General features: G+C 39.6%; 1 protein-coding gene across 2 annotated transcripts in view; it reads left to right on the forward strand.

The window, feature by feature from the left end:
- Nucleotides 1-25,000, forward strand: part of B4GALT7 (beta-1,4-galactosyltransferase 7) — a 730,869-nt gene that overhangs the window by 524,953 nt on the left and 180,916 nt on the right. For both annotated transcript variants that reach the window (XM_044069438.1, XM_044069437.1), the window contains exon 5: nt 13,941-14,045. In XM_044069438.1, coding sequence (XP_043925373.1) covers nt 13,941-14,045 — 105 coding nt within the window. The remainder of the gene's footprint in view (nt 1-13,940; nt 14,046-25,000) is intronic.

A 25,000-nucleotide genomic window follows, 5' to 3' on the forward strand; every position in this document is an offset into this window, starting at 1 on the left:
AGTTCAGGGGTACAGAGTTTTTACCAAAAGGGATGTCTGCACTTTTTGGCATTGAGCTTGAGGCCATGGCTTTGACACCAGGCATCTGTCTCATTGAGGCCCTTTTGTAGGATGTCCACATCGTTATGAGATTTGATTATGGCTCCTAGTTTGCAGTCATCTGCGAACTTTGTTAGTCAGACTTTCTGTGTTGGCCTGTAATTCAGAGAAGTGGATACCAAACAGGATAAGCCCTCGGACTGAACCCTGTGGTACTCCACTTGTCAATGGTCTGAAGTTGTATTTAGAGTCTGCTACTTTCACAATGTGGGGTTCGGTCAGTGAGCCAGTTTGCAACCCATCTTGTGACGGGGATTTATACCTAGTTTAGTGAGTTTGTCTAATTCCAGAGTGGGGGATGGTGTCAGAAGCCTTGGTGAGATCTAGATAGGCTGTGTGTACCACCTTACCCTCATCTACAGCTTTGGTGACCACTTCAAGGAAGTCTATCAGATTTAGGAGACATGATCTGCCTTTTACAAACCCGAACTGGGTAGGGTCCAGAGTTTGCAGATTACCACTGTCCTTGTTTATAAGTTTCATGATGATACGCTCCATATCCTTGCAGACCACGCTAGTCAGTCTAATGGGGCGGTAGTTCTCTGGGTCCGTGGTGGCTCCCCCTTTGTGGAGTGGGATAACCATTGCTGTGCGTCATTCAGTGGGCACAAAGCCTGAGGTGAGGCTATGATTGAACATGGTACTTCGGTGGGGTGGCAGTTCGTTCTGTAGTTCATGTAGAACGCATTCTGGGATGTTATCGGGTCCCATGGTTGCTGTGATTTTGGCTTTGTTGAGTTTTTTACTTGTCCAGCCGCGATTACAGGTACTTTGCATTCTTCCGGTGTAGAGATGGGCCCTTTAGGGGATGAGAGAGGGGTAAAGTTAGCACTGAACCTATCTGCTAGGATGTTGGCAATATCAGTTGGTTCTGTATATTTAGTGCCATTGTGCTGCAACTCAGAACAGATCTGAGTGTTGCTATTGAGGTTCTTGACATAGCTATTGAATGCTTTGTGGTTGTCTTTAGAATCAGTGGCGATTTTGTTTTCTTAACTAGCTTTGGGGGATTTTTATGAAGGATCTCAGCTTCTTACTGTGGCTGACCACGGAGTTCCTCCAATCATGGGATTTTACTCTTTTTTTTGCAGCAGTTTTTCTTCTGTTGTAGAGTTTGTTTATAGCAGGGGACCACCAGATTGGCTTCATTTTTTGGATGATAACATCTTGGTTCTGTTAGGAATTGCACGATCCATGCACACGTGTAAGTGCTTATAAAGTGCAGTTGTATAGGATTCAGCAGTCGTATCTCGATTGTCCGTCAGCATGGGTGTCGTGAAGTTTGCCACTTCTGTCTTAAGCGTGAAGTTGGCTTTGGAAAACTTTTTTACGGTAGTTTCCCTAATGGGGGTGGGGCTGGGATGTGGATGTCTAGGGTGATTTGTTTGTGGTCCGATCTGACAGACGAGTAATTGACCTCTGGTTTGGAACACCAGTTGCCCATGTTGGTAATGACCATGTCTAGGATATTGCTGCCCCTGATGGGGAATGTGGATAAGTTGATCCAAGGCATTGGGTTTTATGAATTCCAGAAAACGTTGAACATAAGAGTTGGAACACGAGTAGTTTTGCCGGTTAATGGTGGGGTAGTTGAAATCGCCCATTATTAGGGTGTTAGGTTGTACCGTAATATATTTTCCAGTGTATCAAGAAATGGAGTGGGAATCCTGGGTCATGGTGGAGGTTCTTTAGCAAGCTACAGTTTGCATTGCGGTCTTGCCCAGAGTTCGTTGCACTTGGATAATCTCAGATGCATTATGCTGAGCAACTAGCCTGGAGGTGTGGATATCCTTAATGAATATGGGCACGCCTCTGCCTTTAGTGCTTCGGTCTAAGTTAGATGGCCAAAAGGTGTGGTATGAATTATAGCCTGGTAATGCAGGGGTGCTCTCTGGAGCCTTGAACCAGGTCTCTGTCACTGCACAGATGTCTGTTATCAATTTTAAGGAGCGCCTCGAGTGAGTGCATTTTGAGGTTTAGACTTCTAGCATTGAGTAGCATTACCCTCAGATTTTGCTTGCTTGTACCTGTTATGGTGATGAATGTCATTTGAATCTTGCCTAAAAAGGGCACTATAGGGGTGGCAAGAGCCTTAGCCATTATCCCGAATCCCATGGGCGACAGGTAAATGATCTGATATTCTTAATCCTCGTTCATTCCTTACACATGGGTATCGGTTCCAACCTCGGAACCGAGCCGGCCATATTCCAATCTCGTGTCCGCTTCAAACACTCGAGCTAAACTCTTACCCACAATTCCACTCTGCCTTTTACCTCCGGTTTGATTTGCCGCATTGCCATTCGGTCGTGTCAAGCTACTGATCTTGAGCCAAGTACAGTTATTTGTTTAATAATCTTTCTTATTACTTTTCTGTCAAAAGTTTATTTTTCATTATCTCTTACCCTATCTCGTCTAGCGTACATATTTTCTTCAGGTTTTTCTGATCTTTTCTCTACCTTTTTACCGCAAGGTATTCTCTCTATCATCGTTGGTAATCCTTTCCTTTTTTCTTATACCTTTGGGTATTCCTTTGTACTATTGCTGGTACCCCTTTCTATTTAATTTGCTGTCATGGCAGATAAAGGTATTCCGGGGTTTATGCGGTGTTCTGATTGTGGGCACAAACTACCTACTTCCGATGCACACTCTTTGTGCGTTTGTTTGTGGGCATCCCACTTGTCTGTTGACCTGCCCTGTACTATTTGTGAACTTTTTGACATGCCTGGATGTCCTTGTGCAATTTCGCGTAACCCTTTAAGGCTTCCTTTCTTAATGCTCCTATTGAGGCCTCCTCATTGGTTGGGCTCAAAGTTAAAAGCACATTGGCCAGATGTGAACAAAGATGCGAAGACCCTTTCTGCTGTAGGTTTCTATTACTCTTCCCCTCAACATGCGTTCTCCCAAAACCAAAAGTGGGACGATATGGTTCAGGAAATCTCAGGGTCCTTTCCGTGACACACAGGCCGAGCTTTCCCCCAGAGGCAGGGGGTGGAACTCACAGGAAAGACTCTCCTTTCGGGGCAGAGGGGGTCTGCGTAACCAGGGTTCCAGGGATTCTTAGCGCTCCTGAAGAGCAGCCCAACTCCTTTCCTCTGGAGGTGGTTGGGGGACATTTCTCCTTGTACCCTTCTGCCTGGCTAAGCATCACCACCGACTGAGTACAAAGGATCATAACCAGAGGTTATCATATCCCCTTCGATCTTTGTCCTGCCCCTTCAAAAAACCTTCCCAACGTTCCACCCAGTCAAAGGGAAGAAGCAGCACTAGAAATGCAAAAGTTGCTAAGAAAGAGAGTCATCCAAATAGTTCCCCCAAACCAGATAGGATCCTAATTCTACTTGAGACTATTTTTGGTGCCAAAAAAAACGGGGACTGGAGACCAATTTTGGATCTCAGTATATTGAACACGTTTGTGAGAGTACAAAAGTTCTGCATGGTTATAATAGTCTATTCTCCCGCTTTTGAAGAAAGACTATTGGACGTGCTCGATAGATCTTCAAGATGCGTACTACCACATAAGTGGACAGGCCAAGAAGATTTCTGCACTTCTGTGCAGGAGCCTGTCACTACCAGTTCAGAGTACTGCCCTTTGGACTCTCTACAGCCCCCAGAATGTTCACAAAGTGCATGGCAGTTGTCACAGCTCACTTGCGACTTCAAGGATTCCAGGTGTTTCCATACCTAGACAACTGGCTCATTTCTGCCCCCACCAGACATCTACTGGAAGAAGCCCTGGCATACTCTGTCCTCACTGCTCAAGAGCTAGGCATAACCATAAACTGGCAAAAATCCAACCTCACCCCATCTCAGTCGACAGAATTCATAGGGGTTATCTTGGACACAAAACTGCAGAGCTGCTATTCCAGAGCACAGAATTCTAAGGATAAAGCAGCAACTGATTCCATTCCTTTCAAGGGAAAATATCCACTGCTCACGGTGTCCTACAGCTGTTGGGTTCCATGGCAGCCTCCATCACCGTTGTTCCCTGGGCCAGGTTTCACATGAGAATTCTACAATGGCTACTGCTTATCCAATGGTATCCTTTTCAGCATCCTCTTTCAGCCATGTTTCAAGTAACCCACAAGTGCAAATAGGATTTAAATTGGTGGATGACACAATCCGTCACAATGGTCTCGCCCCTTCTCCCCCCAGCAACCCAAGACCACAGTGACTACGGGCGCCTCCCTGATAGGGTGGGGGGGGCTATGTCAGGGTCACAGTCCAAAGCACTTGGTCCGAACTGGAGGCCCATCTGCATATAAATGTTCTAGAGCTGAGGGCGGTGCTTCTGACGTTGCATGCATTCCATCCCCTGCTGCCGTCTGGGACAATTGCAATTCAATCAGACAACATGGCAGTGATTTGGTACATCAACAAGCAAGGTGGAACCAAATCTTACCCCATTGTCGAGAGGCCATGAGGATATGGCAGTGGGCGATGGCTACCAACTGTTTTCTTCTAGCAATGCACATTCCCGGGAGTTCCAACATGATAGCAGACAGACTAAGCAGGTACCTTCTTCAACCTCACGAGTGGTAGCGGTGGAGATCTTCCACCACTGGGGCCATTTTTGCTGCAACCTCTTTGCATCTCCGACCAACTACAAATGCAGCAACTACTTCACCCTGATTCCCCCTCCGGGACAGTCACCCAGGGACGCTCTAGTCCACGATTGGCCCTCTGGTCTTCTTTATGCATTCCCACCCTTTCCCCTCATTCCTCAGTTTCTGAAGAAAGCCAGTCTGTTGAGGAGCAAGGTGATCCTCATAGCACCATATTGGCCTCGACTGATTTGGTTCCCCTTCCTTTGGCCTCACCTACTAGATCTACCGTGGATTCTGCATCCAACCCCAGAGTCCTCACATCCACAGAACCCGATTCATCCCAACTTGAACAGCCTGAAGCTCACGGCTTGGCTACTCCAATTCCCTTGATTGCCAGGCAGAGTGATCTTTCTTTACCAGTTCGTGATATTCTCATTGCATCTCATAAGTCTTCCACTAGAATTACTTATCTGAGCAAGTGGAAAAGATTTAAGTGTTGGCTGAAAGATAAACCAGTAGATCGTTTCTCAGCACCAGTTTCGATAATACTCTACTATCTCGTCGACCTTTTTCAATCGGGTTTATCGGCCTCTACCATTGGAGTTCATTCGGCTGCAATTTCTATTTTCATGTGGGTGTCCAAGATTCCTCTCAAGTCCCACAAATTGTGCAAGACTTTCATAAATGGTGTGAATCATCTTAAGCCACTTTTTATAGAACCCATTCAACCATGGGATTTATCATTAGTTGTACAAGCTCTGACCATGCCACTTTTCGAACCAGCCTCTTCTTGCGACCTCAAGTATTTCATGGAAAACCTTGTTTTTAGTCACCATTACTTCTGCCAGACTTATTTCTGAGCTTTAAGCTTTATGCGTCAAGAATCCATACTTAATTTTTCATAGAGATAGTGTTTCTGAGAACTAATCCATGTTTTCTGCCTAAAGCGCTCTCTGAAATGTCCATTAATCAAGCCATTGAATTGCCAGTTTTCTTTCCCAATCATTCAAACAGAGGAGAGTATTGCCTACATACCATAGATATCCACAGGCAAATTCGTTTTTAATTAAATAGGACTAGGCCCTTTCATAAGTAGATTAGGATCTGCTGTTGCTAAGGTCACATTATCTAGATGGTTGAAGGACTGTGTGACCTTCATTTATACACAACGCAACATCTCTTTGCCTACTACCATGAAAGCTCATTCAACAAGGGTCTGTGGCGACTTCTGCTGCCTTCTGTGCTAGAGCTTCCTTACATGACATCTTTGCAGCTGCAACGTGGGCTACGCCTCATACCTTCATCAATCACTACAAATTGGATTTGGCCTCCAGGGGAAGAGCATCTTTCGGTTCTGTGGTGCTCAGGAATGTCCTTCCATGAGAGCCTCCCAGGAATAGAGGTAGCTGGGGACTCTGTCCCATGCGTAAGGAATGAAAGTGGATCAGCAGTATCAGATAAAGAAGTAGTCTTACCATAACGTTCCATCTGTATTGTTGATCCTCTTTCAGTCATTACGATCCTCCCTCCTTCCCCCTCCTGTGGTTTCTAGTGGATCTCACCATCCGGTTCTCTTAGGTTATTTGACCAGAGGTAGCCTGTACCTTCTTTGACTTGCAAACTCAATCTGAGGTAACAGGGAGAGGGGGATTGTGGGTAAGAGTTTAGCTTGAGAGTTTGAAGCTGACGCAAGCTTGGAAAATGACCGGCTCTGTTCCAAGGTCGGAACAGATACCCATGCGTAATGACTGAACGAGGATCAACAATACAGATGGAATGTTATGGTAAGATGCAACTTTTTTTTGTTTTCTTGTATTTGCAACTGATTCTTGATGTACAATTTGTAACTGTAACTGCAACTGACATTTTTTGTACAATCTGTGTATATACCTGCTCATATAACATGACAAAATGTCTTGTAATCACTCTTGGAGCTTTTCTCCCTGGGCCTCCACTGATGATGGGTTTCTGACCCAATGAACTTTCCTGGTCAACAAATGTCAATAAATAAATACATTTGGGAGCGTAAATACATTTTGTCATCTGAAAATCCATTTTTTGATAATGTACCATTTTATTTTGTAGATTTCTTTATATCGTGACAGTGGTGAGGTCTGCGGTTGGAGTGACAGATGCGTTCAAGGTGGAGGTGGGATTACCTCAAGGATCAGCTCCTGAGCCCTTTCTTATTTGCAATGGTGATCGACAGGTTGACAGACGAGATCAGACAGGAGTCTGTGTGGTCTCTGATTGTGGATTTCATTGTGATTTATAGCGAGAATAGGGAACAGGTTGAGGAGGAGTGACCCTGAAGAGATGGAGAATATGCTCTAGAGAGGAGAGGAATGAAGGCCAGCAGGACTAAGACAGAATGTGTCTGTGAATGAGGAGAAGGACAGAGGAATGGTGAGGATGCAGGTGCATGGACTAGAGTTGGTGAAGGTGGAGGAGTTTAAATACTTGGGATTGACGGTTCAGAGTAATGGTGAGTCTGGAAGAGAGGTGAAGAGAATGCAGACAGGGTGGAGTGGATGGAGGAGTGTGTCAGAAATTATTTGTGGCAGACTGGTACCAGTAAGAGTGAAAGGGAAGGTCTACAAGATGGTTGTGAGACTAGCTATGTTGTATAGATTGGGGAATGTGGCACAGATTAAAAGGCATTAATCAGAGCTGGAGGTGGCAGAGTTAAAGATGTTAAGATTTGCATTGGGTGTGACAAGGATGGGCAAGATTACAAATGAGTATATTAGAGGGTCAGCTCATGTTGGACGGTTTGGAGACAAAGCCAGAGAGGCAAGGTTGTATTGGTTTGGACGTGCTGAGGAGGGATGTGGGTATATTGCGAGAAGGATGCTAAGGATGGAGCTGCCAGGTAAGAGGAAAAGATGAAGACCTAAGATGAAATTTAGGGATGTGGTGAGAGAGGACATGCAGGTGGTTGGTGTGACAGAGCAAGATGCAGAGGAGGACAGGAAGAAATGGAAACTGTGGCAACCCCTAACGAGAGTATCCAAAAAAAAAAGAGGTGGTGGTGAGGCAATAGAGACCTTTGAATTATTTTTTGAATATATTTCTAATATACATCTTTTTTTGAAATTTAAAAAGTGCTTTTCTTCAGATCAGATTGATTTTTGGATACTACCATATTGAAAAGTGAACTAGGTAATGTTGAGACCATGCTGTTTATATATATATATATATATATATATATAAAAAAAAAAAAAAAAAAATGGGTATTTACAAAGAACTGCTTCCACAGTTCAATTGGTATTTACAAAGAACTGCTTCCACAGTTCACCTTTAGAAACACTGAGGATCAGATGTTAAGGGTGGCTAAAATACTGTAGATTTAAATATGGAAAAACAATTGGACACTGCAGTATCCAGTTTTGTGCGTAGAGGCTATATTATTCACAATGCTAATGCTATTAGTAGAGATGTTAATGCTTTGTGTAATACAGTAGCCAAACCTACTTTTTCTGCCAAGCAAGGAATACATAATTATACTAAGCCAGAAATGTGTGCTTTAAGATGTTTAACATAAGAATACTAGTGCAGTTAAATTAGTAAATATTGGCATGTTTTAGGTGTTCCTGTATTGAATACTGTTATTTCTCAATTACCTAATTTTGTGTACAAAAAAAACACTAATTTAAAGCATTTACTTATAAGGAGCAGCCAAGGAGTATATTGCCATCTAGAACAGCTAAAAAAGGTACATATAGAAATGTGGCAGATGTGTCTATTGTAAATATATCTGTAAAGGTAAAACATTCATCCTGTTAGTGGAAAGGAATTTGAACTTGGAGCATACAGTAACTGTGATACTATGAATATAGTTCATTTAGCAGTTTGTGGTCAGTGCAGTTTTGTTTATGCATGAAAAAGTAATCCAAAATTAAAAGAACAAATTGTCATTTACATTTCAGAAATATGCAAGTCATAATTGATCTACTTTAGTAGAGAAAGGTACCCATTTTGAATTTAAGTTTTTAATGTTAAGTTTTTTACATGAATCATTAAGAGGTGGTAACATGCATAATACAGAGATGGAAGAATACCATTGGATTCTTTAGTTAAAAGCACACATTTATCTGCGTTTAAATGGAATTGTAACTTTAAAACCTCTTGAGAAAAGCAGAAATGTGTTTAAATGGTTAGATTGATGATGTAATGTGGTCTTTTGCATTTCATTATATAAACTTTGTTTTAAATAGTTTTATATGCCTGAGGAAGCCTTTCTGGGTGAAAGTTTAACTTGCTTTAGTGTATTTTTGATTTAAAATCTGGATGTTTTGATATTAGTATGCCATGGTTCTGGTAATTTTTGTTTTGAATTGACACCCCAGCACTGAACCAGTAATCAGGGAGCCTAAATCCCACCATTGCCACCAATAAATGGGACGTCCCCCACTGGTGAGGCTTGATTGGTTCAATGGTGGGCCATCAGTGTGATGAAAAGAATACTGCCAGTCCAGCTATCAGGAATTTTATTTTTGTTAATTTGCCATCTGTGCATATCGACATGATTCATATAAGATGCTACAAATGTATTAGAACTGTATGTCACATATATCAAATTAGGTTTGTACAGATGTCTATTGAAAAGATATTTTATAAAGTGCTTGTGCCTAAAATGTAACCACAGCATGCCCTACTGGAATAAAACTGAAATTTACATGCACTGTTGTAGCTGTTTAGATGTATGCATTTTAAATGTGGAAAGTGGGATACAGGAGGTTAATCTCAGTCTAATAAAATTTAGAAATAGCTGAAATTACATTATTTTATAGGCTAGACTGGAGACTGTGCTGAGAGGCTTTCTGTATTGTCCTGGAAGTGTTTTATTTTATGACTTCCAGCATTTGCCAAAGATCTGAGGAAAAGCCCTTGTCTCTGTATTTTTACATGTAGATGCAAACTGTTGCAATCAATGGTTGTTTGGGCTTGTGGAAGCCTGATGACAAGAAATGTCATTCTGCAAGCTAGCCCAGCATTCTAAGAGAGCCCGTATACTGTCTTTGACCTGACAACCAGAGAAATGTTCTGCAAGCTAGCCCAGCAGTGTGTGTGTGTGTGTGTGTGTGTATATATATATATATATATATATATATATCTATATATATATCTATATATATATCTATATCTATATATATCTATATATATATATATATATATATATATATATATATATATATCTATATATATGGGATCCGGACACATGCTCGACTAGCATATGTCCGAATCACAAAACATCGAACACATGCACGAAAGCGCTTAACATCGACGAATGCTTCCGTGTATGTGTGTTCGATGTTTTGTGATTAAGACATTTGCTAGTCAAGCATGTCCTAGACTCTTATATAGATATATATATATATATTTATATATATATATATATATATGTATATATATATATATATATATATATATATATATATGTGTGTATATACATATATGTATATACATATATGTATATACATACATATATATGTATATACATACATGTCTATATCTCAAACCTCAGTGTGTCTCTACTTGGGTAGGGACACGAAGCACTGGTTGGACAGAGGGTGCTGGAGGTCTTGGCTTGGCCACTCATCTGAGATCTCAACTCTGTAGCTGTGCCAACGGGGGGGGGTCTTTTATTGGGGATCTGGAGAAAGCTAGAGGAACCAGCTCCGGATTGTGGTCTTGGTCTCCTCTTAAGGGAAATTGCACTTGTTGCATAGAGCTGCGTCTGGAAATACTTTCTATGTACCTTGTTATCCTCTGTATACGTCCCCCACTGGTGCCAGTGGTGAGGATTTGAGGCTCCTTGATTACTGGTCCAGTGGGTCGTCATATATATGAGTTTTTTTTAATTTACTGGATTTATCACTTGGTCGATTTTTTTTTTTTTTCCTTTAAAGCAAAACATTATGGCAGACTGAGCAGGAACAGGACAGACCCTCATGAATGGAAATTGAATTGGGGGAGACTTCCAAGATTTGAACCAGCTGTGGGAGCACTTAAGGTAGATCTTTTTGCTTCCATTTACAACAGACGGCTAGCAAAATTCTGCTGCATGATTCCTGCATTTTCATTTCCCTTGGACAGGGATGTTACTGTATGCCTTTCCTCTGATATCAAGTGTCATACTGAAGATTCCAAAGGACTCTGCAAAGATAATTGTAGTGACTCCCTCCTGGCCCAGGCATCAGTGAATTCTCCCTTTTAGAAATTGCCAAGGTCAGTTACCACTAGCTTCCACAGAGACTGGTCCTACTTGCACAAGATGAGAGTTGTTTGAAACGACTTCAACTCTGTCTTGTATGATAGTTTTCATACCTTTTAGGCAATTGTTTTCTGAGGACATGCAATAGGTATTAATGGAAACAACAACAAAAAAACTTCTACTTGGAAATTATACATTACTAAATGGAAACGATTTTTTAGTTTGTGCTAAGATAAGCTCAAGGACTGGTTTAAAGCTGCTGTTTCTCTGGTTCTACAGTATTTGTGTGTTATTCTCTGGTCTTTCTTACTGCTGAATCAGGGTTCATGTGTTGACCATTTCATCATGTTTGTCCATGGATCCTCATGTGTTAAAATGTTTTTGAATGGGGTTCTGCATACCCATCCTCCTAGAAAAATGGTGACACCTCCTTCAGATTTTAATTTTGTTTTGGAACATGAACTCTCTCTCCATTTGAACCAAAATATCAGTGTGACTTGAAATTGATAACAGTGAAACAGTTTTGCTCATTGTTTGGACATCTACAAAAGGAGTATTTCAGTTGAAAGCTCTCATGGTGAGTCAACCTTCTCATTTTCAACAAAGATGGTTTCCTTTAAAACTAATCTTTTATGCCTAAAATGTTAGAGTTTATGTTGATCCAAGCTGTCCATCTCCCTGTCCAGAGCTTAAAAATGAGGGAGAAAGGATTCTTCATGCTCTGGATGTCCAGAGAACTAAAACCTTCAGAAACTCTCCGTTTTTCAATTCTTATAAAGGTAAGAATGCCATCTTATGTCAGAGCAAACCCTTTCAAAATGCTTGTCCCATGCTGTCGGTCTTGTTTATACCTACCATAACAAGACGGGTCAAGGCACATTCTTTTAGGGTCTTGGCTTCATCGGTGGCTTTTTGGAAAGGGGTGGACTCGCAGGTATTCTAGACACAGCAACTTGGTCCTGTGCGCATAATTTTACAAAGCACTACAAACTAGATTCCTTTTCCAAGTCTACAACAGGCTTTGCTAGGACTGTTCTCCTGGGGCTCCTGGACCCTCAATTTTCCTTCTTCCCAGTCTGTATACGTTGTATTGTACCTGTACACAGCTACTGCAGCAATAATTAAGTGAAAGTAGTTGTTCAAATGATCACTTTTGCATTAACTGCTCCATCCCTCCATTTACCTTATTTTTCAGTATATTTTGTTTCCAGGACGTGGACATTAAATTTGATTTACCTAGCATTGATTTCTTTTAGCACTCTAGCCTGTCTTTAACAGTTTGCGGAAAGTTCTGAAGGGCTTTGCCCAGATCATTGATCTTCCACAGGTCTACGCGTGTGGAAGGTGCCCTTAAGCTTAGGGAGTTGGCAAGCTGTTACATTTTGTGTAGGATATACAACCCATATAGCTAAGGCTGTTGCTGCAGTGGTCATTCAAACATCTATTATGACAAATATACTTACAAGACTGGACCTACTTGCACAAGATGAGAATTGTTTGAAACAACTTCAACACTGCCTTGGATGATAGCTTTTTATACCTTTCAGACAATTATTTATAACTACTTTTTTCATATCCTGGATGTCCATAGACAGCTATGGTTTATTTGGGCAAAACTAAGGATTTGGGAAAATTAATTTGCTGTTTCCCTTCATAAAAAGGCCAGCCAGTTTGTAAGCAAACCATGTCTAGATGTCTGTCAGTTGCTATTCAGTTCTGTTACTCTAATCATGGTAAAAATTCCCCTCCAAATGTTAAGGCACATTCTACTAGAGCAATAGTGATTTATTTCGCCTTTTGGAAAGAGGTGGGTTTTGGATCTATTCAAAAAGCAGCTGTTGGGTCTTTGTTTACACTTTCACCAAGCAGTACACGTTAAATTGTGTTGCCAGAGCTGATTTTGATAGAGCTTTTCATGGAATTCTGGGTTCTGCTGCTTCTCCATTCACACTGTCTTCCTGAACTTTGGCAATCACCTTACATTGTAGTGGCTGCTGCAACAATGATTTAATGAAGAACATGGTACAGTTGTGTAGTGTACTTATACCAGTCAACGTTCATATAGATTGCTGTTGCAGTGCTAGCATCCACCTTCTGTTCCCCTTATTTTCTTTCATTTTCCTCCCCTGGCTGGGTGGGGTATCCTTAACTCATTTGCTCTCTTGACAGAATCTTTAACAGCTTAACTCATGCATCCTGTTTTGGGGAAGAAAGGTCTGATTTTGTGCGTCCACACATCTCTGTTATACTAGTGCATCCTCTTGTGCTAAGGGTGAACATATGGCATGCGCAAAGAAGATGCCTAAAGCTTTATAGACTGGCTGGACATATGTAATCCTTGGAAGCATATGCCACCTTCTGTAATGGCTACTGCAGCAGTGATCTATTTAAACATCTTTGATTATGGCAAATAAACTACACAATTGTACTGTCCTGCTAAGCCAACTACTTTTATTCTTTTCTCCCAGTATATATAAAGATAGTTTTCTGTCACATGCAGGCTTGAATTTTCAGTATTTTTGAAACTGCCACCTCGTCAGGAAATTGTTACAATCTGCTACTAGCCTTTCGGGGAGTGTTACTTTTTCGGTCTCCCTTGAGCTTCCCAGCTTGTCTTAACTATCCTTTTGTTCTCATGTCTTTTCTTTTTTTTAATGAATTTACCCATTTTGACTATCACATATTTTTGTAATATCCCACTTCTATTATTCTTTAAGGACTGTAGATTTTACATATTGTATTGTTTTCTGGTGATAGTCTTGTATCATGACTGTTGCCATCCTCTGTATCATATTTGCTCTGTATCCTGGTAAAAATGAAGTTGATAAATATCTGAAAGAATGCTGACATTAAGCTGTAGTTCTTTAGGTTTCTACAGTAAGAACAAGAACGGATAATGATACTGTGCATGACGTATGATTAAGTATTATAGGAAGCACTGCTTTTCTGGGGATGACTTTTGTTTTGAAGTTTTAGTGCAGAGGAAATTCCGTAAATATGTAGTCATTACTTTAATTAATAAATCTAATTATGAAAGAGCCTACTTTTCAGAGTATTTGTATATGCTCTTGTTTGAACAGCTTTATCGCCCCACTGGAATCAAGACTGGATATGATACATTCCGACACATCCATGATCCAGCCTGGCGGAAGAGAGACCAGAAGCGTGTAGCCTCACAAAAACAGGTATGTATCATAGGGAGAGACTGGACATTGTCTAAGATAGAGATTTACTGATGGAGGGCCAGAAAGAGCAAGTTTTATGACACGAGTGGTTTGTGAAAGAGCAGTTTGGTACAGCTGAGACTCTGTGCTGATACTTTACTAGTAATGATGGTAGAATGATTGTGAATTCGTGGAAAACAGAAATGGGTAAAATGATAAAAATGGTTTATTCATTATCTGCTGTATGATGAGACTTTACTGAAAATTTAGCCTAGCTGGGGAGATATTGTTCGCAAAATGATGGTGCATTTTTGATGACAGATGCAAGTAGTGTGGTGCTGATCTGGGTGAGATTTGTGGGCGATGCTTATCGAAATTCAAAATAAGTGGATTCAAAGGTATAAATGAGGAACAAAGGTAGAAGATCAAAATTAGCAAGGTGAAATAGGAGATAAATATTAATACCATCTCCAAAGGTAACTGCAAAGCCACCTTATTTATGTCCAGAATCCCAGTAACATTACTCCGCATTGTACTGACTTGATATCTGACAGCATAACTCACTCTGACCCAGATGATCCAGATGTGTTAGTAGACGGGTTTAACGCAAGCTTGTCCCTTCGAAGGTTTCCTCTGCACGCCATTAAATTGGTACACCTTATTACTTCAGAACGAGAATTTCTCCAATACAATACTAGCTCTGTGGTCCAGACCGCATACCATCTTTCTGTCCCTCTTTTCTCCTTTTTTTTTTTTTTTTTTTTCTTTTTAACTAGGACAGTCTTCTGTTTTCAGTGGAAGCCTGGGGAGAAATGCTCCATATACAATTGCAATACTAACTGATATAGTAACAAAGTTGAATTTTAATAAAGTAATTCACAAAATGTTACACAAGCAACAGTTACTAAATTAATGTATGTGCAGCATCTTTTGTTTTGTTGCATATAAGGTGAATTAATGAGGCAGAGAGGAAACTGCGTTTAATGGACAGTACAGAGGTAGAAATGTGTGTAGTGTTAGAGATAAGTGGTGATAGAGAAGTAGAAGGAAATAGTGAAAAGTAAAAGGTACAAAGACGAAAGTTGTGATTCAGGCTAATTGTTTATCTGTGTGGATAAAACAGTGAGTCCCTAAATCTAACTTGTATCATTAAGTATTAATTTGTTAAAGCTTTTATATATTACCATTATCATATTAAGCTTGTGTAGCACATTTTCAGTGCCATTTGGTTTTGTGATGTCCCCTTATTTTGCATTAAAATACTTTGGGATTGCATTCTGAATATATTTCAGTTGGGATACTGCTTTACAAAGAGCTGGTTTTGACTCAGAGATCGGAAATGCCTTTATGGGGTATATAGTTCATGAGGTGTGTGATAGGGGAGACTTCTCAGGATTGTATAAGATTTTGTAAGCTACTTTTTAATTGATAAAGTGCTAATAGATTCTGTAGCTCAAGCCATCATGGTGTATTTGTTAATGCCAGTGGCAGGTTCTGTTGGAATCATGGTTGCAAATTTGGCTATTTTATTAAAGGTGGTCTGCCGTATTCTGTTTGGTAGCCAGAACAGGCATATTGGGCATTATGCATCCCGCATTGGTACTTTTCCTTTCAGGCAGTGCAGCCTGTGATGTTGGCATTCTATGAAATTCTGCAAGCTAGGCAGATTTTAAAGTGCATTTATCTGTCTATCCATCCTTTGACCAGGTGAATCCCACCAAGGTAGTAAGCCTCTCTTCAGGGGAGACCCAAGGTCGTATTTATGACCCGGGGTGGTATTTTATACTACTAGGGGAAATTTCACCAGGGCATGGATCTCGTACATCCCACTGAGCTACCACCAACTCAGGCAGATGGGGCCTTGGTTTAATGTTTCATCCAAAGGACATTTAGATCACTTAGACCAGTAATTGGGGATGCAGCAGATCTAAAAGATGACTTCTGTAACTTGTGGGATAAGCAATTATATTTAACAAAGACAAACGTACGCAGACACGCTCACACACACGTGCACAGACGCGCATGCACAGAGTGAACCTCACAGCCTCCAGAAGAATTTCTTTGATATTGTGAGAGAATTACTTCAGCTTCCAAAAAAGTTTGTGATTTCTTTCATAGCCATTTTAAAATTCGCAGACCTTCCATTACAAAGGAGCTATTCCATGTTGCATCGTACACAATATATTTCAAGTAAAAGGAAAGTAAGCATCTTTAAGAAAATGTGAGATATTCCTGTGTGCACAATTAATAGTGATGGGCTTAAAATCAGTAAGGACAAATTTCAGATTGGGACACAAATGCAGGGACTCAAACATTTCAAATAAATTCCAGAAACTTTTGTATGTTCTGAAGGAATTGTAAAGTGGTACACAAAATGCAGATTTTTCACATGGGTGCAGATATTAAGAAGTGTGCAGTATGCCCTATCTGCCATCCATTGTGCACTGCTACCCAAAGCTGTTAGATTCTGGGGTGTAGACAAGACCAAAATGTTAATATGAAAGAGAGCCTTTATAAACTTCCCTTCCTGGAAGCACCACTTCATGATATCCATTTGTTTGATATCCATGATAGAAGTAGAAGGAACCCAGCAAGGTACTTCTAGTTCCTTTGCACAAACTACAAAATGACACAGTGAGATGGAAATTGAAGAGCAGGCTTAGGTCACGCAAAGACATTGCCTCCAAAGCTGTTACTACAAGCATATCCATACCCAGTGAAGCTTGTTTTAAATTGGTCATTGCTGCTACCTGGGAGTTATCAGTCAGAAAGGTTTGTGTCATGAAACTGGCTGTTCTGCAGATTAAATAGTGACAGCTTATCCCTTACCTTTAGTAGTACTCCATGTACAATTGCAGGTTGTGCAGTTTGCTGTTTATTTTTGTACAGATTAAAATGTACCTATCCAAATTCACCACTGGTTTGGACTGCAGTAGTTTTGTATGAGCCAAAGAGAGAGAGACCAAATTCCTCAAACTCCACCTCCAGACAATAGGTCCTCAGCCATAATGCATGGGTGATAAAGCAGTGCTGACTCCTCCAAAGCACTGATTAAAATAAGCCACCTGTATTAAACTTGATACACAGCATTTATTTAGTTTATTTTTTGCCCAGACATCCTGCTATACAGCAACTCTAGAGGAACAAGTGTGTATCACAACTAATTCTGTAATACACATGGAAACACAACAAAACAGCATATTAAAATGTGTACGTTTTTAATGCATTTTTGGAAGGTTTGTTAATATTGCTGGGGCATAATATTTTTTTTTGTTAGGAGTAAAGTTTGAGCTGTGGAGACTAGAGGTATAATTTTGTTAATGTGATGGTCAGATTTTAGTTTATATTCTGTTATCCCCTAATGGTTTTGTATGACTTACTCTGTGTGTTGTTCAGAGATGCTACAGTAATTAATTTAGGTAGCTTTCCTTGCTACACAGGTTTGTACTGGCGAACATTAGTTTATATTTCTTAGCATCTAGAAGTACTTGAGTCACTTAGCGATTTTTCAATGGATCTGAATGCTTGCTGTGTAAATAGACTTTGTAGCTTGCCCAGTGCTGATGCAGATGTTATCAGTGTCTGTCATCTATATATTGACTTGGCCTTGTTTCCTGTAGCTTTGTATATGTCTTGTATGTTGAACAGAAGTTGGGCCTAGGATTGGACCTTTTGTGACACATTAATTGGTAAAAATGTTAAAGCATTCTGCCATCATACGGATTGTGGATAGTTGTTTAGCTTTCAAACCAGTTAAGGGTTTCTCAACTCTGGCTTTAAGTAGCTATTTTTAGTCGCAAGTTGTATGACCGTGTCGTTTGGTTTTGATAAATCTAGAAAAAGTGAGGAAATGTGCTGGATTTATTCAAAAAGGTTAGGATTTATTCAAAAAGGTTAGGATTTATTCCATTGCTGTGATTGGGTCAAAATCCATGTTTATATGAGATACTGTTTTCACAAGAGAGAGAGAATTGGTGGTTCTATTTTTTTTTAAACAAGAAACTCTTTATTAAATTATCTTGTGTGATATGGGCAATCTTAAAATAAACCATAACAACACGGTCTCAGTTGCAAACATTACATATTACAAACCTTGCCAACAAAACTGCAGCTACAAACATATATCGTTTAGAATATATCCGGTCATTGTCAGTCAACCGTTACATAGTTCATTCAGTTCCTGCCTTCTTTTAAACTTTGTTCCTCCTCTGCATGTATTTATCCCACATTTCACATTTTTCCTATGTGATTTGCTCCTACCCCTTTTAAAGATCCAATTCCAGTTTTATTTCTGTTATCTTCACTACTATTAGTAAAGATGGTTTAGACATTCGTTTCCATTTTCTAGTAATTGTTTTTTTGGTAGCCACATAGACACAGCAAGGCTTCACTATGTCTAGGCAATTCCGATTCTGTATCATGGCTCAAAATAATTTCCTCAGTTACAATAATTTGCTAACCCAGCATCTCCAACAGAGCAGTCTGCAGGGAATCTTTAAAGTCTGCCAACTCATTACACTCACAGAAAATATGTTCCTAGTTACCTCTTTCTTCCCTATCATTTCTCCCAACATTTGCTGTCTACCCGAGGAAAAATTCTTTTGAGTCTACTTGGGGTATAAAAATACCTATGTGAACAGTTCCAATGAAAGATATTAAATCTTCTAGACTGTTTCATATTTGGGAGACATGCATATATCCCTCCCATTGTTTCTTTGAATTGCTCATCTAATCTCTCTTCCCAATCCTTCCTAACCTCATCTGATGGATTCTTGTTATCATGCAATATTTTATATGCTCTATTAATTATTCCTTTCTTATTGGCAACTTCTGTTATAGATTCTATTAAAAACTTTTGTTTAGGACCCCCCCTATTTTTTTCTCTGTGCCTATACTCTGGTATCAGTCCTTAATAGGGAAGGCAGTCTCTAATAACCTGCAGTCTAAGTTCTTCGCGTCTTCCCATTCTATTATCTTTCCCTTTCTAGTTATTTGCTTCCATTACCACCTTCGTTCCTTTGCTGGTTTTTGTATGATTTTTTGAAAAGGGTGATAATTGCTATGGGCCTAATATTAGGTAGGTCAGTTGACTCTCCACTGTATGTAATATTACATAAGATTTCTTCTAAATTTCTGGTACACATTCTTTTGTAGCTCTATTTTACTAGACTTGAGTCGGGGTAAGTAAATTACTTCAACAATAATGCATGCATATTTTGCTGATGTATTAACTGGTGATGGTAATACATCAGCAAAATATGTATGCAGATGTATTAACTGGTGATGGTAATGCTTTTTAAGTGTTAGAATGTTTTTGATCTACTTATGAGCTAAAGATGTTAAGTTGACCCTACCTGTATCATTACTGTTAAAAGGAGCTTGTTTGGTGAGAGAGGAGTTTGATCAGTGATGAAGCAGCTGTAATAAAATAAGCGTTCATATTACATGCAATATTAACTTGTGTATTTGAGTTGGGCTGAGATTGCCTTTCTTCTATAGAGATGATGGCTTGCCTATACTGAGCTGGGTTATCTTGTCAGTATTTTGCATGTGTAAGTAAAGATTACCTTTTATTTTGTGGGTATCTTTTTTGTCAGGTTTATTAAGAGTTTAGTAATGCCGTTTGTTTTTGTTGGATCATTTTCCCAGTTTTCAGGCTTTGTATCAAAGATGCATTGTTTTGCTGGCTTCTGGTGGTTAAGCATGGTACAGGTTTTATATCGGAGTTCTCCTTTCTATGAAGATGTTGCAAAGTTTAATATGAGCAAGCACTGTTAGTGTTAAAGCATTGTCTAGAGGAAGATATTTCAAAGTCTCCAGATACACTCTTCTAACATATATTTGAACAAGAAACATCTTGATTAGTCAGTTTTTTTAAATGAAACTGAGTAGTGGATGCATGTTTTCAGGCTAGTGTGTTCTGTTACATATGTGGAAGACTATCATTTTGGTGTCAAGTAGGGTACATACATGCATACTATTGGTTGGATTTTATAGTACCCAGTCTACTATGCATTTCTCACCTGTTGCTTTACCAGTTCAAGCAGGTTGAGAGATGACTTTCATAAACCCATGTACCTTAGTGAGCAGTCTTGTAAATTTTCCCCAGATAATGCTAGAATCCACTAGTGTGATGAGTTCTCCTTTTAAAAGTTATAGTAATACTGTATTAAAATGGTGCTCTGATTGTGAGAGGATGTATGGAGGTATGAAGATTATGAAATGGACTTGTCTGAGTTTAGTCTAAGGTGTGCAAGCAATATTTTTACATTATCGAAGTATGGGACAGTTATTGAAGACTGAGTGAGAAGATTGGAGTAAAAGACCCCTTGCTCTTGATTCTAATTTAGTTGTAGCCAGGTTGAAGTAATTTAGTATCCTAGTGTTGCTTTAATTCAGGTTTGACGCCCTTATAGACCTGCTTAACCTCTGTATCCAGAGGTTATATTCCTAGAGCCTGGAGAACAGCTGTAATGGTTTCCTCCACAGGGGCAACCTGACCACTGATCCTGGGAACTGTCAAGCATCATATGTAAGATAATGGAACACATTATCATGGAAATAATAAATGAGAATAGTCCGTTTGCAGTCCATTGACCCTAACCAAAAACAGATCCTGTATCTTTAACCTTCTTGACTTTGAGGCACTAGACAAAGGCAGATCAGTACACCCTGCCTATCTGGCCAGGACAGAGGCCTCTGACACTATCATACACTCTAAAATCCTTGGTAAACGGACCCAACTAAAAATTCATCGCATGTACAAATTGCTTGATAGCAAGATGGTTAACAGGCAGAGCCCATTCTATTAGGGTAGGTGGCTCACTTTCCTCAAAGATGCATCACCAGTAATATCCCCAAGTTCTGTTTTGGGACTGTTCCTCTGGCATCTAATTCAGTGATGTCAAGGCTGAAATTTAGCATGTCTGGCTGACCTCTTGTAACTGACTAAACCTGTTCTAATTCATGCTGTGTATACCATGGCGAAAGCTCAGTGCTTTAAAAAAAAAAAAAAAAAAAAAAAAAGGTTGCAATTTCTGTATTTCATTGCTTTGAGAAGCAGAAGCGAGTATATCCATGCAACTAGCCCATAAACGATAGCTCCCTCAGAATTTATGTTATAGACCCGAGTATGCTCATGCACAGTGAGTTTTCCTTTGTTTTGGCTGTATTAGCTGGGCAAAGTCAAAATATATTTAATTATTAAAGGAATATTTCAAGAAAGCAAAACTGACTCAGGAACAGGAAAATTATCCAGACTTACGAGTAAAAATATTGTTTATAATAAATAAATGGACCTGAGCACTTTCACAGTAAAACCTGCTTCTTCAGATGCATTACACCATTCATGTGAACTCAGTTAAATACAAAATGCACCACCCAACTAACAAATCACTAATCAAGAATTATTTAAAAGCATACACACGGTAAAACTTTGTACACAAATGTAAAAGCCATTTCTTATAATACTAATTTGTGTGTGTGTGTGTATATATATATATATATATATATATATATATATACATACACACACAAGATAAAATTGCAGTGTATATAATATCTGATGTATACTATTTACAAAGGTGAAAGCTATTTAAAAAATTATCTGGCTTTCAACATAGGCTTTAGGGGCACCTTGTCATTTAAACCATGTCCAAAGTCTCCCCTGAACAATCCACTTTGCTTCTAACTGCTCTGTAGCATTTCTGACATCCCCTCCTCCAATGTTCTCATACACCCTTCCAGTAGCCGTAAACTTAAAACTGTCTGTCAGTCTCATTAATATGCTTAGCTAGAGCAATAGACGTCCTACGCTTAACTATGTGATACATGTTCCTTTATTCTGCCATTTTAAAGCTCTGTCTTGTCTATATAAAATTTTTGACATGTCAAACAAGCTTAGATACACTGTGTCGAATCACAGGTAGCATAGATGTTAAAAATAAATGTATTCTGACCAGGATGCATCAGAAATATCTATAAATTTACACACTGGACATTTATCACAAGGTGTAATTGTATGTTTATTTAAATTATCTTTAACCTGAGAATAACACAACTGCCTTTTTAAACTCATATTCTTAAACAAAAATTTAGGTTGAGAATCCACTTTTGTCTTCATGTGGTAAGTATATGCCAGTATTTTTTAATGACGTTTGTGTACATGTTAACATTATTAGAATAATACAGAGGTACTTTTAACTTCTCTTTCTGTGTTCTCTTTATTCATTATTGTCCCTTCTGAAAAATAAGGTTTCGCCTTGCTAACTCTTAATTGTGTAACACTCTTTATACCCCTGTCAACCTCATCTTCGCTATACCTTCTATCAGTAAAATTTTTTTAAGATCATTCGTTTGATCTACAAAATCCTTTTCATTCACATTCAACCTAGATGTTCTAAAAACTTGATTCTTCACCACATTTTTAAAAACATAAGTGGGATGCATACTTTCTCGGTACAACAAATGATTGCATTGACAAGGTTTCTTGTATAATTTGGATGTCAAACAGCCTAAACTATTATAATCTCTACATCCAAAAAATGTATTTTTTCATTTGATATTACTGTAGAAAAACATTAGTAGCTGTGGTGATGTATTTCTCAAAACTGTAAAATTCCTCTATGGAACCCTCCCATAAGAGAAATACATCATCCACAAATCTGCGATTAAAACATGTTTCTCTTCAGGACCTTTCATTATGTACTCTTGTTCCCAAACAGACATAATGGCATTGGCGTAGCTATTGGCACATGACGTGCCCATAGCTATGCCATTCTTTTGCCAGTAGAATATATCCCTAAAAATAAATACATTCTCCCGGATACACTTCAGAAGGTCAGATAGCATCTCAGCCTGGTCATCTGAGAAGTCTGTGAATGCTCTTAAAAACTAAAGAAATACCTATCATTCAGATTAATAGTAAATAATGATACTACATCTAGAGTGACTAAAAAGTTCTCTTCTGTTGATGTCTTTGTGCAAAGATAAATATATCATTTAAAAAAAAGGCTTAGTATCCTTTAGAACATACATATTCAAATTCAGTAAAGGTCTAAGAATTGTTTCTATGGATATGGTCTCTGTATACCAGATGTTCTTGTTTCACTGTTGCAGTCATTACATTTGGGTAATCTGCTGGCAGGTTGCCCTCAGCCTGAATAACAAAGTCTTGGGTCCTGCGTCGGTTGCTGTCTCTTCTTCCATGACGTCAGGTCGTCAGCGGTATAAAACATGCATCAGATGCCATTTTATTCAGTCTTTCTTGCTGCGCAGTGCCCAAAGCAGAAGCAGTTCGCAAGTGCCGGTCGGCCGACTCCTGAAATTTTCGTATTCGAGTTTCAGAACCGAAGTCTTCAAACTAAAGCTAAGTACCCCGTTGGGGAAACTTTTTCTTGCTCCTTACCGATATCAGTAAAAGTTAATAATTGCATTACTTGTGAGAAGCAAATACCTCAAGGATTTTCATTTGTACTGTATTCCTTGCCTAGGCCCTGATCACAACGTGCCTTGCTGTAGGTTTTGTGCTAAATTTAACCAACGCACTAAAGTGTCTGTATATTTTTGCTTCTAAATGTTTTGGTTCAAGATTTAGCTATCCTGAAATGTCAGTTAGCAATCCGACTACCGAAGTTCACAAAAAACGCAAAGAAAGAGACCGTCGAGGTCCAAAACCGATGAAGCTTTAAGCCAGTCGCCGGTACTCAGTGAGGCGTTTTCGCAGCCCTTGATACCGCTACTTCAGATTCGCAGGCCTCTACTGAGACTCATTCAAAGTCCGATATGCCGTGAGATGCTTTTCAACTGTGGAACCTGCAGATATCTTTACCTTGGATGGGTCCGGAGCCGTTGTGCAGGCACTGGCTTCTGAGGGTGTATTCAGGCCTACTGACTTGCATATTAAAACGCCATCTTCTTAAAGGCCTAAAATTTGATCCATGCCTAGAACACCAATGTCCAGACCGCATGGTCAGGCCTCTATGCCTAAACAAATAAGAATGGCTGAAGACCTTATTACTCTAACCAGGGGAAGCCACCCTTCCCCCTCTGAGAGACCTAGGACTGAGCTTCCTTATGATTCTTCTGATCAGGACTCTGAAATTTGTTTTCTGTGACCAGGATTTACCCTTATCTACCTATGAGACCAGGATTTACCCTTATCTACCTATGAGGATTCTAATGCAGAGGACTACATTCCCTCTGCTTCCACTCCAGAGGATTTCTCTCTTGGTGAAATCTTGCATACTCTTGGGGAACCAGGATTACTCTGACTCTAAAAAGAGGCTTCGGGATTTCTTACTCCTGCCCCAACACAGGCCTTTAGCTATCCACCCTGTACTGGACATTGTTGATGCCTTCTCGGAATCTAGCTTGGCCCCAGACTCTCTACCTCCTGTTCCCAGAAAACCTGATGGGTATTACAAGGTTCCTGACTCTCAAGTTCCTCTTTAAAAATCCTACTGTGGATCCTGAGACCATTTCACAGGGGCCCAAGGGCATTAAGGCTACTACCAAAAATCCTACCCCCTCTGATAGAGATTCCAGGACGCTGGATAGATGGGGTAAGAAAGTATACACTTCTGCAACCTTGGCCATTAAGGCCTTAAACTGACAGTTTCATATGTTAAAGTATCAGCAGCATATTATTGGATTGCTTAAACAGAAACTAATGTTGATTCCTGACTGCTGAAAATAAAGATTTACAGGATTTAATGCATTCTGCTGAACAAGTTGGAAAACATACTTTGCAGTGTGGTTTTGATTCATTAGAGGCATCTTGCAGGGCTGCTGTCACTGGGTCTGTACTAAGAAGGCATGCTTGGCTTAAGGAGCAATCTTTTCCAGATCATGTTAAAGCTAAATTGCTGGATGCTCCCTTAAATCAAGAGTGCCTGTTTCGCAACAAAGCAGTAGTATTACTTAAAAAGATGTAGGAAAAAGCTAAATCTATGCAAACTGTTAGATTTCTTGCAAGT

Source organism: Protopterus annectens, chromosome 4.part0, assembly GCF_019279795.1.
Source record: "Protopterus annectens isolate FY-2018-M chromosome 4.part0, PAN1.0, whole genome shotgun sequence".
Taxonomy (NCBI): Eukaryota; Metazoa; Chordata; order Ceratodontiformes; family Protopteridae; genus Protopterus; species Protopterus annectens.